This window comes from Podarcis liolepis (genome assembly GCF_965112155.1).
Source record: "Podarcis liolepis genome assembly, chromosome: 9".
Taxonomy (NCBI): domain Eukaryota; kingdom Metazoa; phylum Chordata; class Lepidosauria; order Squamata; family Lacertidae; genus Podarcis; species Podarcis liolepis.
This window is the reverse complement of record NC_139564.1, coordinates 25585983-25601069: the sequence shown is the minus strand read 5'-3', so window position 1 is coordinate 25601069 and position 15087 is coordinate 25585983. Positions and strand designations below refer to the sequence as shown.

General features: G+C 43.8%; 1 protein-coding gene and 1 long non-coding RNA gene across 3 annotated transcripts in view; both read right to left on the bottom strand.

The window, feature by feature from the left end:
* Positions 1-15087, bottom strand: part of LOC310686185 — a 450525-nt gene that overhangs the window by 87902 nt on the left and 347536 nt on the right. The window lies entirely within an intron of this gene.
* LOC310686161 (uncharacterized protein) overlaps positions 8956-15087 on the bottom strand; it is a 41653-nt gene continuing 35521 nt past the window's right edge. Inside the window, exons 3-6 of one of the 2 annotated variants that reach the window (XR_014515726.1) lie at positions 14742-14842; positions 13583-13632; positions 10675-10750; positions 8961-9093 (exon numbers count right to left, since the gene is read on the bottom strand). Coding sequence is in view for 1 of the 2 variants with exons in the window: in XM_083459389.1 (XP_083315515.1) it covers positions 9052-9093; positions 10675-10750 (118 nt within the window). In the remaining variant the exon portion in view is untranslated. Of the gene's footprint in view, positions 9094-10674; positions 10751-13582; positions 13633-14741; positions 14843-15087 lie in introns of both variants that reach the window. The other variant, XM_083459389.1, reaches the window with a different exon arrangement.

Below are 15087 nucleotides of genomic sequence, written 5' to 3'. Positions count from 1 at the left end.
GGTTTTTGTGGAGAAAGCTCAAGACTAAAAGAAACAGACCAGAGAGCTCTCAGACACAGAGCTTTAAAGTGTGAACCATGCATGGAAAGTTTGGAGGAAACGTAAGTGTGGACAAGCCCTCCATAATAGGCACCTTCCTACATTCCTATGGTCTTACATTTGGTCGTCTTATGAATTATTTTCTCTCTCACTCGCTCGCTCTCTGTATGTATAAATGTCTTATCATCTTTCACTTTCTGTAAGCCATTTCCTTTCTTTTATAAAACACAGTAGCTCTTTTGGCAGCAAAGCATCAGAAGGCATTTGCTGTTGACAAGTGGTATCCATAGCCCACTTCCTAGATCATATAGCGCAACTTCGTGATGGTGTGCTACAACCAGATACGGAGGCATTAACTGGCTTAAATGTGCAAAGCGACTTTGTTCCGTGAGTAATTGCACTGAAGAATGATTGCTCTCCCTATGCCCTTGTCCCAACGCCTTGCGTTAAGACCAAAGAAACATGTATCTCTCAACATCGCCGCAGCTAACAATGACATGACTAGCAAACGCTGGGAATCAAACCACAGCCAAACACCAGGATTTAAATGCCATTAACACACAAGTGAAGACCTTCTGCTTGCTAGGATTCTTAAATCCCAAGAGTAATAATCTTCAAATCACTCTGCCATTGGAAGCCCCACTTAAACAACAGTCCTTCAACTTGAGAAGAGGAAGACAGTAGACCCCCTACAATAAGAGGATAGTATATACCAAAAGTGGACCGATTTTAGCCTTGTGCACAGTGGCGGAGGAAGCCACTCAGGCGCCTGGGGCAGTGCGCCCAGAGGCGGGGTGAGCTGCCCATAGGGGCAGGGTGCACCGCAGGGCCTCTGGAGTCTGCCTGCCTCCTCCCACTCAGCCGCCCTACAGCTGGCGTGGTGTGGGGGAGGCAGCAGGTGGACCGTTTGGGCAGTGCAGAGCCTATGAGCACCCAAGCCACCATGTCTCTCCCAGGAGAGACATGTGGCTTGGGCGTGCTGCAGGCCCCGTGGTGAGTGCCACCTGGCATTTTGTCACCCCCCTCAGTGGTGACACCCGGGGCGACCCGCACCCACCGCACCCCCTTCTTCTGCCCCTGCTTGTGCATCTACTAATACCTAGAATGAAAGTGTAACAATGAGCTCAAGGCGGGGCTGAAATGCCAATCAACTCCCCCACCTAATTAGATGCAATGATGCTCAAAGTTCATTATGAATGGCTACCAAATCATCTTACAGGAACAAACGTGTGCAGGTAATGGGGAAACCATGCGCAAATGTGCCCTGCTACAAACTCTAATGAAGTCCCCCACCAAAGGAGGGGCTAATTGCTTCTAATCCCTCACCCCTCACCATGAAAAGAACAAGCAAACTGTGTTGTGCCTATGTTGCTAAATTCCTGGTGCTCATTCTTATTTCCCAGTGTAGCACTTCATGAAAAGGAAAACAGAAACACACAAATTTCACAAAGGAATTTGCACTGTACAGTTTTCCCTTCAGGGTGATAAAACTATTAGCTTGAAACAAACAGTTTTTAGAGGGAAATAGATCTTCCTGCAGAGAACAATACGATTTTCTAGTATATTACAGAAAGTTGTGTGTTTTTTCTAAATAAGAACCCAAGGAAGGTGGAAAGGAAGGAAGGGGATAGTAAGAAAGATATCAGAGTCCCACAAGATCAATCTATAATCATAATGAAGTGCTGGCGGCAATTTGGCAACTTTGTAGCATCTGGGAATAGAAGGTCATTGGGTCTAATTATACCGCAAAGAGAGGAAAGGAAGAAATGTAGCATGTAGCTGTATTCAGAGCCGTCTTAGATTTCAATCTAAGGGAGTGCAATAAATAAATAAATAAAATGCTTTGGCAACAAGAATAGTATCAGCTGGGAAAGGCTGGGAGGCAAACGATCAAGAGGGCCTTTATATATTTCCTCAGTGGTGAATATTGTGCTAGTGAAAGATGTCAGGATGAATTTGGGCAGTGGGTGGAGGGGCAGAAGAGTGAGAGGAGAGTGAGTTCAGGGTTGTGAAATGTGTTTAGGGTAGAAATCCAGCATATGGGTTTACGGCTTTAGTTTTACAAGCCAACAGTGATGATATCTGCAGATGTCACTGGGGGTCCCATTTGTTTCTATTCAAGAAGACCATCATTGGTATGGGAGTCTTCATCTTCTTCAAGAACAACACTTGAGGGTACCAAGAAGGATCAGTGTGTCTCTCAGTTCTCAATGACATGTGCCCTCCCTCCAGGAAGGAATTGCAGAAGTGGGAATTGCAAGGAAGCAGGGCAGCTTCTCAAGGGTACAGTAGTAGAATCCAACTCTTCATGAGCAAGTCCTAATCATCATGCAATGACAGATTTCTGGGGCAGACTTCAACTACTGCATGTTTCATAGCCCTGAGATGGTTGTTTCTCCAAAGAACAAGAACAAGCCTTGGGAATGTCTTGCTGTGATCATCCTAAGAGGATAAGCAGTAGCAGAAACACAAGTTGGCTTAAAAAAACCAAAACAAAACCAGAAACACGCACACATTTGGATCTTTCTTTCTAACTATTTCTTGCCTATCTTATAGCAACAAAGGAATGGACAAATGATTCCAAAAACTAAGCAGAATTGATCCTAGACAGTGCCAAGATGGGGCATTGCCTGTGAATCCTATGTAAGCCACTCTGAACTTTGGAGACAAAGGGTGGTATCCATATACAGTGGCAGAGCTTCATGCTCCGGCACCGGGGGGGTGGAGAGCAGGCAGGGGCAGGGCTGGCGTGTGTCCTGGGGGTGTGGTGTGCGTCCTGGGGGTGGGGCACGCCACCTGCAGGGACGTGGCACCCAGAGTGGGGGGGCAGCCATGGTGGCACCCTACCGGGATCGCACTGCCGGTGGCGGTGCGCTCCTCCCGCACTCCTCTTCCTCTGCCAGCATCCATACATAACAAATGTGCTAGTCTTCTTTGATGGTCTCTTATCATATTTTCTTCTTTGTAACAAATTTCAACCATATGAGACTGATAAGGAACCATCTGACTTGGTAACTTTTTCTGGTGACACTAGGAAATGTGAAAAAGTTGCCTAGTCAGCTTGCTGTATTAATCCTATTTGTTTTATCGTCAACAGCCTTCTTTTGTTGCCAAGTTGTCTGCCCTCCCCAACTTCCTCACTATTTTATTTCCTTACCCTTTCTTACAGTATGGAAGGAGCCACTTCGTACCTGGCAGACATCCTTTCACCTCAGGGCTTTTTTCAGCTGGAGCTCACTGTAGCTGAGTTCCGGCACCTCTCAGGTGGGCACCATGGCCATTCGAAGAGAACAAGGAAGAAGTTCATGGTGAGCTCAGGTACCTCTTTTTTCTAGGAAAAATAGCACTGAGCAGCCTGTATTGTTAAATCGGGATGGCTAAGCTGCCGCTGTCCGGTGGTATTGGATCCTTCATCCCTGACCACTGGCCATGCTGGCTGAGACTGATGAGCATTGTAGTTCAGCAACGTCTGAAGAGCTACAAGTTGTCCATTCCTGACTTAAATAAACAAGCTGCCAAACAATGTTGGGTAGCTGGAGAGCCACTCAAAGTCAAAAGGGTGTTTTGCTATTGAAAGTAGACCAAAAGCGTCTAGAACGATGCCCTGCTCCATCTACAGAGAGAGACAGGCAGCCTGAAGCAAGAAGAAAGTGTCAGTTTTTACATTTAAGGATTGGTGCTTTATGAGGCTTGATGTCTTAATGCTTCCTCTGGGACTATTCTGCATGAGTGCATTGCACAGGTGGCCCATTGCAATTTATAGTCACAATAATTGAACAGGAGAAATAAGAGCCTTGAGCCTTAACAGCACATGGGATGCAGCTGGCTTGGGTGCTTAGGCGGTAGGCATAACTTTTATATGACAAAGTCTCTTTCTGAAAGACAGGAAGTGGTTCTCTCCTCCCTAGAAGCGTCATGCCCCACTTTTTTTTTGTAGTTGTGCATACCAGGGCATGCTCCTGGAATCACTTTGTCAAGCCCTAAAACGAGCAATTTAATCCACCATAATTTATATGGCTATGGAATTCTTTTCAATGAACATCTGTGAAAGAGTCAGTTTGAGAAATGCAGGAACCAAGTTGTCATTAAAGCTGGAGACTTGAATGAATATTTTATGATCCTCTTTTTCAAGTTTTTATGTGCTAACATCTCATATGAAGTTTTCTTTCAGCACGCTTGCAAGGAAAGCACGGCCTTTGCCCCCCCTGAGTTGCCTCCTTTTGGAAGATATTGCAGGATCAGCTATCCCCGAGTTTTCCTGTTCATCACTCAGTTTTAAATAAATGGCCAACCATCTTAGATTGTTTCTTGAAAGAGCAACAGGCCTGTTTACTCTGCCTGAAGCATGCTGCCACTACTGGTTTGGGAAGTGGTGTGTACATGGTGTTAATCACAAACTATATCTATCCTATCATTCCCCAAACTTCTATCCACAATGAGAAAAAGCAGTTTTAAGCTGCTAATGTGGGCACAGCCTCAGAGTCAAAATAAACACCTAAAAAAAGAAACCTAGAATGTCATTAGGGAAGAGAACCAACCATTATGAATGTGAAATTAGGCTGTAATACTGTGTCCTACTGGGACGCGGGTGGTGCTGTGGGTTAAACCACAGAGCCTAGGGCTTGCAGATCAGAAAGTTGGCGGTTCAAATCCCCGAGACGGGGTGAGCGCCCGTTGCTCGGTCCCTGCTCCTGCCAACCTAGCAGTTCGAAAGCACGTCAAAGTGCAAGTAGATAAATAGGTACCGCTTCGGTGGGAAGGTAAATGGCATTTCCGTGTGCTGCTCTGGTTTGCCAGAAGCGGCTTAGTCATGCTAGCCACATGACCCGGAAGCTGTACACCGGCTCCCTCGGCCAATAAAGCGAGATGAGTGCCACAACCCCAGAGTCAGTCATGACTGGACCTAATGGTCAGGGGTCCCTTTACCTTTACTGTGTCCTACTGAATTCAATGGGTCTTACTCCCAGGTAAGTAGGGTAAGGATTGGAGCCTAAAATAGTATCTGTTTATTGGTGTGTATAACATGGGAAGTTTAAAATCAGTTTCATTAACACACAATTTGAATTATTAAAGATAGTGGGAATAATATCGTTAGTACCATATGCACACTGTTAAGTGTGAACAGCGAGTACAATTCTTTGCTTCTAAAAGTGTGGTTGATGGGATGGGGGGGGGGTCAGCTCAAAGATATTATGAATTCAGAAGCCAAAAACGTGTCATTTCACATCTTAGGTGTTTTAAAATGAATTTTCCAGTATAAAGGTCTGTATCCTGGGCATCATTAGATTGTTTGAAAACTACTGAAGGTAATGGAATGAACAGACCAGGCCCCATAGATGTTTACTCAGGAGCAGGGTTGGGGGAGAAATTGAATTCAGTTCACACTGAAAGCTGAATTTACCCAATTCAACCTTTCTGAAACACTATGAGAACTGAAACACAGCCATCCAACAGAATTCACAATTCTACAGATTTTGATATGCATTTCTCTAGCAGAGCAATGTGTACAAAAATGTGTGCATTAAAAATCCATATTATTGGGAGAAATTGCTTTGCTTCGTGCTTATTAGGCAAAATTGTATATTTCACACTACAGTAAAATGCTGGCAAATTTTCACGAGGACAAAAATTGTAAACTGTTGATTCTTGCTATAATAGGGTGAGATAGCACAGTTCAATGTGCTGCGAAGATATGAAGTGAATATGGCAGCAAGGGCATGAATTTGTTTCATCTGCACTCTGATTTGTTTGCAGAATCCCAGTTTTCCATGTTGAGCCCTATTTCCCAGAAAATACCTCTGCATATTTGGAGAAAAATGAATAATGCTGTTGCCTCTGAAGTATATCCAAGCTTCTGCCACAGGAGGTCACTCAACAGCAATGCATAAATCTCTGAAGAAGTGCACTGTGAAAGGTGACAGGACCTGTTCAAAACATTTGAAAACCAAACCTGGGTATGTGTACATGTCCATTCTGAATATACAGAAGGGCAGGATTTTCAGCTGATCCTTTTGAAACCATATTTATTTATTTATAAAAATATATATATTCTTCTATTTCTAGGGAAAAAAATATTAGAGCTAATTACAATTATACATTCACTGTTCTCCTAGCCTGATTTTAGAAGTGAGCTGAGCTGGTGAGAAAATACCATATTTTTCGCCCTATAGGGTGCACCAGCCCATAGGGCGCAACTAGTTTGGGGGGGAATAAAGAAAAATTTTTTTATTTCCCCCCCAGGCCCTAGCTTCCCCCGACCCCAGCCCCCAGAACAGACTGCTATTCGCAAGCTCAGCGCGCCCCAGGCTTCGGGATGCAGGCTGCTATCCTCAAGCCTAGAAAGCATGGCAGGAACTCCCGCCGGGCTCCCAGGGCTTGCGGATAGCTTCCTGAAGCCTGGAGAGCGAGAGGGGTCGGTGCGCACCGACCCCTCTCGCTCTCCAGGCTTCAGCGAAAGCCTGCATTCGCTCCATAGGATGCACACACATTTCCCCTTCATTTTTGGAGGGGAAAAAGTGCGTCCTATAGGGTGAAAAATACGGTAATTGATGAAAGATAGGGAAGAAAGTTGGGGAAGAATTACACTTCCCTCACCAACTGGCATATTTTGGTCATAAAAAATAAAACCTATCATGTCATTTCTAAAGATGAGACCAGGGCAGGTGTGTAAACAAATATGGCTATATGGCTCCCTATACCATATCTAATTTGTTTTGCTCCAAGCGTTTCTGGTTTTATGAAACCTGGTTTGTGGTTAAGACTAGCAAAGCTAAGATGGAAGAGATCTCATTTGCAAAGACTGCATCTCTCAGTTGCTTGCTCCCTTGCCTTCACTTCCATGTCAAAACACACTGTGGTGCACTTGTGCCTGATTCTCCAAGTCCATCACTGTCACACATTTAAACATGTAAGAGTATCTGGGCTGGATCTTTTTTGTCTCCACTTCTGTATATTCACATTTATTATTCCTAGATCTGTTTAGCAAGGCACATCCAATCCTGGGTTTGTCTCACTCGCTGCTGTTTCCATTCTGCTGCAGTTCCGCTTCTGCTAAAACCTATGTTGTTGCTCTTATTATCTACTATGTGCAAAACTTATGAAATTAATTGCACAATTAATTTCAATGCATTTCAGTGTAAGTCAAACATCAAAAACAATACAGTAAATTAAATCCTTTTTTGCATATATTTGGCAGTTATGCAATACTGCCAATACTGATGGTATTTGCTTGTATGATTTCCATTCATGACCTCTGATGAACATTTGAAATGCAGGATTTCTGCTCTCATTTCCATTTCAAATGGAATCCTCCAGCATCCCTAATTCCCCACCCACCCCATTCCTTAGTGTGAGATTAGATTGCAGTTTATTGAGAATTCATTTGTAATTTTCCTTAAAATGATTAAAATATCAATTAAATAGAATGCTGTACCTGATTTTGTAATTTCCTTCAGGCTGAGGAGGATCCATCCATCAGAACTGGACTCTGAGGAATGGGATGGGGAGGGAAGTTAACACAAGCTTCTAAACAATGAAAAATGTCAGCTCCCCACTTTAGCTTCCAGTGTGAGACTATAAAGCCAGAGTGTTGAAGTAGTTACCACGGGGTGGCCAACATAGTACCATTCAGATGACATTGACTACACCTCCATCAGTCTCGAGCACTGGCTACACCCCTGGGTAAGAGTGTAGTACAGTGGTACCTCGGGTTAAGAACTTAATTCGTTCTTGAGGTCCGTTCTAAACCTGAAACTGTTCTTAACCTGAAGCATCACTTTAGCTAATGGGGCCTCCCACTGCCGCTGTGCTGCCAGTGCACGATTTCTGTTCTCATCCTGAAGCAAAGTTCTTAACCCAAGCTACTATTTCTGGGTTAGCGGAATCTGTAACCTGAAGCATCTATAACCTGAAGCGTATGTAACCCGAGGTACCACTGTATCAGGCCCTTGGTTCAAATTTTCCCTCAGTTCAGTTCAAATTGCACACTGAACTTGGGGGAGTTTTTCTCTTTCAGTCTAATCTACCTCTCAGGGTTGTTGTGAGATGAAAATGGGAAGGTCGTAAGAACTGAAAGCACCTTGGAGAAAGGGTGGGGGGGAAATGAACAAATCCAAGTCCTGTTGATGGGCCGGGCTGGGTTATGTGTGATACTATGGCTGTGTACATACCATATATTTAAAGAAAGCTGGGAACTGTAGTTTTCCCTTGCAGAACTGCAGTTCCCAGTGTCCTTAACAAACTACAGTTCCCATGATTTTGGGGAAACTCATGTGCTTTATGATGTGTATGCAGTTAAGGTAGGAAGTTCCTTTTAGATCTTTCAGTCCTAGGAAGAGCCTTTGCATGGTTTCCCTTTGATTGTATGGAAACTTACTGTCCCATTTAAATACTGAGCATCACAGAAAAAAGAGATGGTAAATTACATATTTTCTATGTCTCACCTTCTAGGGAGCAGGAGGAACCTCCCTACAATTCTGATTTGCCTGTTGATCTCCAGCATTGTTTTTGATGAGTTGCTAAATTGCTAAATTGATGGGCCAAGCAATTTATTAGGTGTTTTGTCTGTTTTTAACTGCAGTCTGCCTCTCAAGGAAACAAGTATTGTCTGTGGTGTGGAAGATGAGTCTCTGTGTGATGAGAGCCATGTGTACCAAGCCCCCATTTTTCATAACTGCTGTCATTTTACAGATGTATGACCCTCTTCGCCTGGTTACGGAGAAGCCGGGGGTGGGGTAGAGAATGAGGAAAGAAGATAATATACAGGGCTCCACAGAAGAAACTCTGGTAGGCAGATACACAAATCATGTCATGCAAACCAGACCCGGCTAAAGGAACATTGCATCCCTCTTCAGAAGACAATAACAGATAGGACAGAGAAAGATGGAGTCTGAGATGATTAGGAAAACAGGAACGGTTAATGGATAACAGCAATGTGGCGCCAAGTAGTTCATTTCATGTCATAAAGATATGAGAAGCAGCACAAACAGAGAGCAGGTAAAAGGTCTTTGAAATTCATCCAATCAATGCAGATACAGCCTTGTGTCCCCAGTGGATCTGGCAGAAATGGATACAGATGGTGGAAAAGTTAATTTATTTCAAATGGTGTCGTTTTGTTTTCTTGGGTATTTCAGCTTGGGATTCTTTGTAATGGGCCTACAGCTCCAGTCTATGCCGGTGCTGCAGCACTGACCACGTACAATGAGAACCAGAGCTACCATTTTGATTCTCGAAAGCAGCTACAGATGTGATGGAGATGTATAACCATTGGGGTGCAGTGATCTCTCTCCCATGCTTTGCATGCAGGTGGCCTCATGGTTGATCCCTAGCATCTCCAGCTAGAGCTGGGAATAGCCCTTGTCTGAAATCCTAGAAAACAACTGCCGGTCAGTGCACTGCAAACAACACTGAGCTAGATGACTCAGTGGTCCAAGGCAGTTTATCCTCACCAACTGGCAACCATTCTTTATCATGTTGAAAGGAGGGACTTGTCCATTGTCTCTCAAGTGAGATGGGAAGGTTCTTTCTGCACCAGGGACGTGTGTCTGCTGGTAATAGGGGAATATATTCAAGTTCCTGTCAGGCAGTGCTATTTTTCCAGGAAAAGAGGTGCCAGAACACACCTCCCTTGTTCTCTTAGATTGGCAATGGCGGCCACGTGAGAGGTGCTGGAACTGAGTTCCAGTGAGTTCCAGCTGAAAAAAGCCCTGCCCTCGGGACATTTTGACCAGCAGACACTAACTCATGAACATCCATTGAAGCTGAATGTTGGAAGATGCGGGACTTACAAAAGAAAGTACTTCTTCACACAGCACATAGTCACACTTTGGAACTCAGTCCCACAGGAGGCAGTGATGGCCACCAACTTGAAGGGATTGAAAAGAGGACTGGCAAATTCATGGATGATACAGCTATTCATGGGTACTAGCAGTGATGGTCATGCTTAGCCTTCATGGTTGGAGATTCTGGAAGCCACAGGAGGGGAGAGTGTGCTTGTCCTCAGGCCCTGCTTGGGGGTTTTCCACAGGCATCTGGTTGGCCATTGTGAGACAGGAAGCTGGACTTGATGGGCCTGATCCAACAGGCTCTTCTTATGTTCTTATGCTGCCTGCCATCCATTTTTTTAAAAGTTTAATTTAGGTAAAGGTAAAGGGACCCCTGACCATTAGGTCCAGTCGTGGCTGACTCTGGGTTTGCAGTGCTCATCTCGCTTTACTGGCCAAGGGAGCCAGCATACAGCTTCTGGGTCATGTGGTCAGCATGACTAAGCTGCTTCTGGCAAACCAGAGCAGCGCACGGAAACTCTGTTTACCTTTCCGCCAGAGTGGTACCTATTTATCTACTTGCACTTTGACGTGCTTTCGAACTGCTAGGTTGGCAGGAGCAGGGACCGAGCAACGGGAGCTCACCCCGTCACAGGGATTCGAACCGCTGACCTTCTGATTGGCAAGTCCTAGGCTCTGTGGTTTAACCCACAGTGCCACCCGCGTCCCATTTGATTTAGGCTAGAGTTCAATTAAAGCTATGATTTTCAGCACAGCACAGTACGATTATACAATAGTTGTTAACACGGGTTACATTTTACCCTGACCAGTTCCATACAAAAGGTCAACACATTCAAATACAGAAAAATCTAACCTCTGAAATAATAAGATTGTTAATTATTGCAAAGTTCAGGCTGCAATTCAACAAATGATGCCACTTCCAAGATAACCTGCGTAGGGAAACATAAAGATCAGTCTCTGTGTGCAGTGGTTACATCACACATGATAGTGCTGCCCAAGATGGTATTGTGTGCCCTTTAGATAAATATCCCAGTCAACAGATGTATATAGACTAAAGAAGAGCAATTGAGAAAAATGCATGTGCTGGGAAAGTGCAAGGTAACGACTCTAAGCAAAGTAGATTTGTATTGGCATAAAGCCCTTTCTGAAACATTTGCGGTTCATTTTGATCAATGGATTTGAAAATTCTGCTTTGTGGATATAGCAAATACTCAGCTCTTTGCTTAACGAGGTGATAAGGGGCTATAAAGTCAGCTGAGATACGACATTGCAAACAAAATACTTTAGATTGTAGGTGCTGTTTTTGTACCGAAACACATCTGCCTCAATGTTGGAAGCAGTGCCCTTCACTGGTGTTGACAATGGCAGAAGAAAGCACTATACAGAAGTCTGGAACGAAGCCGACTTCTTCAGCCTATTTTGGCAAACTAGAACTCTGGGCAGTGGCGTAATTCCTACATGAAACAGCTTGGCTGAACACAGTGGGCCCCTCCCCAGGCTGAAGAACAGAGTGGACTGCAGAATATCTCTTCTGATAGGAAATGGGAGTATTGTATTGAAAAATGCTGTATCCCATTCCCCAGCATGAAGAATGACTGCTTGTCAAAGAAGCAGCAGTACTTTGCATGCTACTTCTTCTCTAGGCTTGGGGGCAGGCAGGCTGGTCTAAGAGCAGCACACACATATAAGGCACTGCTTCTCACTTTGGGAGCAATCTGAACCCAAGTTCTGCAGGGATGAGCAAGTTAGGATCCAGTGAGTTAGGATATAGTAGCCATTGATAGTCTTGTTGTCTATGTATCTGCCTAATCCTCATTCAAAGTCATCCAAGTTGGTGGCCATTCATTGCTTTTCACCTGGCGGACACCCCTTCCGGTGGGATAGGATAGATCAGCTTGTATTTCTTGCTGGGGAGGATGCCTGCCAGGTAGGAAGCTTCTCCTTTCATGGCGTAACAAAGGGTAAGGAAAGAGAGGGCGAGGGATATGGGGCAGAGTCAGACAAACTAGCAACCAAAGAAGGATGCGGTCACCTGTTAGCCATCCCTGAACCAAGCCACCATATTCATTTCTATATCTCCACCAGTGCCAAAGAAGGTTGCTGTTGTTGCTGTTGTTATTGACAATAGTTGCCAGGCTTAATCAACATTTGAGAAAAGCTTTGAGAGCCTGGAATAAAAGTGACTATAGTGTAATTGCAAAGACACCTTAATAAGGCTAGTGATCTGTGATAAGCATCTTGATGATGAACAAGATTGAAAGTAATGAATGAATCAATCAATCCAAGTCACATTCCTTATTTATTCTTTTTTGGGGGCAATGTTATTTTCTTCCAAATCTTTCCAGATCTCAGGGCATGCAAATATCTATTTTCTTTGCAGTAATGCTGTTAAGAGCAGCCTGGATAGGAGAAGGAGGAGGAGGCATCCCACAGAAGAGATAAAAGAGTACAAAACAGCTCCTGATACCGTGGAGTGTAACCAATTCCTAGGAGTGAGCTTGTGCTTTTGAATATTTTATAATTTATAAACTGGGAACACATGATGTTCTGCTTTTCAAACAGTAGCTCATATTGCATATGCCCTCCATAGACGTGGGATGAAAAACAACAACAGAAAATATGCCCCTTTGTTCCCCAATATTTGGTAGTGCTCTGTGATTTCATCAGAGGTTTGGCACAGGAGTCATCTGACAGGCTGCCTTGTCTATTAACAATCTATAGTTGGGCCACCCCACCCTAGACAACATAATTTGGAGTCCTGCATTCCTGCTAGTTCCATTGAGTACTTACAGCATGATACACTAATCCGACATAAAGTCAGTGGCAAATGATGGGGTTAGTTTTGCTGTAGATGACAACGAGGGTAGAAGAACATTGTTGGAGGTAAAAGGTTTTGCTTCTGCTTCCAGTGTTGTGCTTATTTGCTAATTTGGACTGGGGGAAAGGCCCTAAGTTGGGTTGTGCCACAGCCTCTGGGGTTTGAAGCAATCTTTTATTTGTCCTGAATATTCCAATTTTGCAACATTCAGCTTCACTGGATTTTTGCAAGCAAGTTTCCTGTAGTAGAATTTTTTTTGTACATTATTTTCACTAAAATATGCACATCTGTATGCATTGTCCACTCACATTTACATTTCCTAGATGTTCTTTGGATGGATAACTGCATTGCAAAACTTGGAGACATGTAAATTTTTGCTTCAGATATTGAAGGCTAGCTGTGTTTTGGTTTGGGAAGTGTGAATCCAGTAAGCTCACATGAAAATGTGAATGAATTTCACCCCCCAGCCCTGCACGGGACCTCTAGGGGATAGCACCAATGCTTCAAAGAGGTTGGGGGGGGGAATGTATTCCACTAAAGCCAACCAGATAGTTTATCTGAAGGAAAACCAGTCAACAAAATACTTGAGGAGGTCTAATTGGTCTAAATCACAAGACCAAATTATGAAGAGGGCCACAGCTCTGTGAGACTGATAAAAAGTGTTTGTGCCTATACAAGCAGTGGAACAGAAGCACCCACCCGAACAGAAGTTTGCTTGTTATATGTGTCAGCATTTATGCATAGCTGTGTAAGAGCCAGGCGGTGCGGGGATACTGTACATCTTCAACCCTTGAATCGTACAGCGATAAGACAGACTCTTAGGATTAACAGCCCTGTCAAGGGGAAGTCTCTGAAGTGCTTATTTGTTTAGATGGAGAATTTCATTCATCATTAAGGGAGTGATAGAAATGGAAGCCCATCCGACGTGGTATCTGAAGCCTACCTGGAAATATGTTGAGGGTGGTGAGATTAAACGCCGTCCCCTTTCTGGATCTGAAAGTAGCAGTAGATATGAGACATATGACTTCTGAACTATTTGCTTTCTTCCCTGTCTCACCCCCCTCCCATGAAAGCATGGCAAGCCCACTTGAATGAGCAAAGGCTTTTCATACAGGCAGCTAGAGAACAAATGACATTACAATTTTAAATGCAATTGTCCAGTCATAATAGTGCACGTTTATACAATAACTTATAATTGCATTTTCCTCATTTTGTTCCTCCTAAATTTGCTTAAATTGATAAAACCAACACATGTGTATTGTTTTGGAAGTATTAGCTAGAGATGGAAAGACTACAGTCCTACCTTCACTTAAAACATCATAGAGTTCAATGAGACTTACTTCTGAGTAGGCATGGTTAGGCTTACAGCTTTATTTATTATCTGCTATCATAATAATTACTGCCCTGCCTTTCTAGAGTGAGAGTACTTACTGTTATTAACATCAAACAACAAAGTCACAAATATAACAACACAATAGCTTAAATTTAAAAACAGAAACAAAAGTATACAGCCTTGCATTTATTACCTGGATCTGAACCCAGTGCTAAAATAGTAAAAGGTAAAGATAAAAGTACCCCTGACCGTTAGGTCCAGTTGCGGATGACTCTGGGGTTGCGCGCTCATCTCACTCTAGGCCGAGGGAGCCGGCATTTATCCACAGACAGCTTCCGGGTCATGTGGTCAGCATGACTAAGCTGCTTCTGGCGAACCAGAGCAGCACACAGAAATGCCATTTACCTTCCCGCCAGAGTGGTACTTATTTATCTACTTGCACTTGGAGTGCTTTTGAACTGCAAGGTGGGCAGAAGCTGGGACCGAACAACAGGAGCTCACCCCGTCGTGGGGATTCGAACTGCCAACCTTCTGATTGGAAAGCCCTAGGCTCTGTGGTTTAGACCACAGTGCCACCCGCGTCCCTTTAAGCTAAAATAGTGGGGAATGTCTATTCCATAGCTAGAGGCCTGTGTGCTGGGGACTTCGTGGGAATGTAGACCTATGCATTGTGGAAACTATTTAGAAGTAAATACCATGGAAAGAAATGGAAACTTCTGTTTACTAAGTAAATTTGGGAACTGGAATATAATAGTATGTTTACACTTACATTTAATGTACACTTATCAAATTTTCCAGTGCTGTATTTCAAATCTGTGATCCCATGATGTTCACATCCTATGATGTTCTGCATGGTCATCCTGTTTCTTTCTGAAGAAAAACAAAAACATTTGAAGGATATTCTTCTTCTTCTCAAAGCAGCTTCACAGCAATTGGAATCTACAAGCCAATACAAGTCTGAACAACTTTGCAAAGCTACCTCTGCTGCTGTGGGTGGTCTTGCAGTAGTGATATCATCATGGGAGTGAACAGGACCCAATTCAAAAGAGCATCCTCAGAGTGCAGACATCCAGAGTGGTCAGAATGCTCATGCTCAGATATGCACTTGACACCCA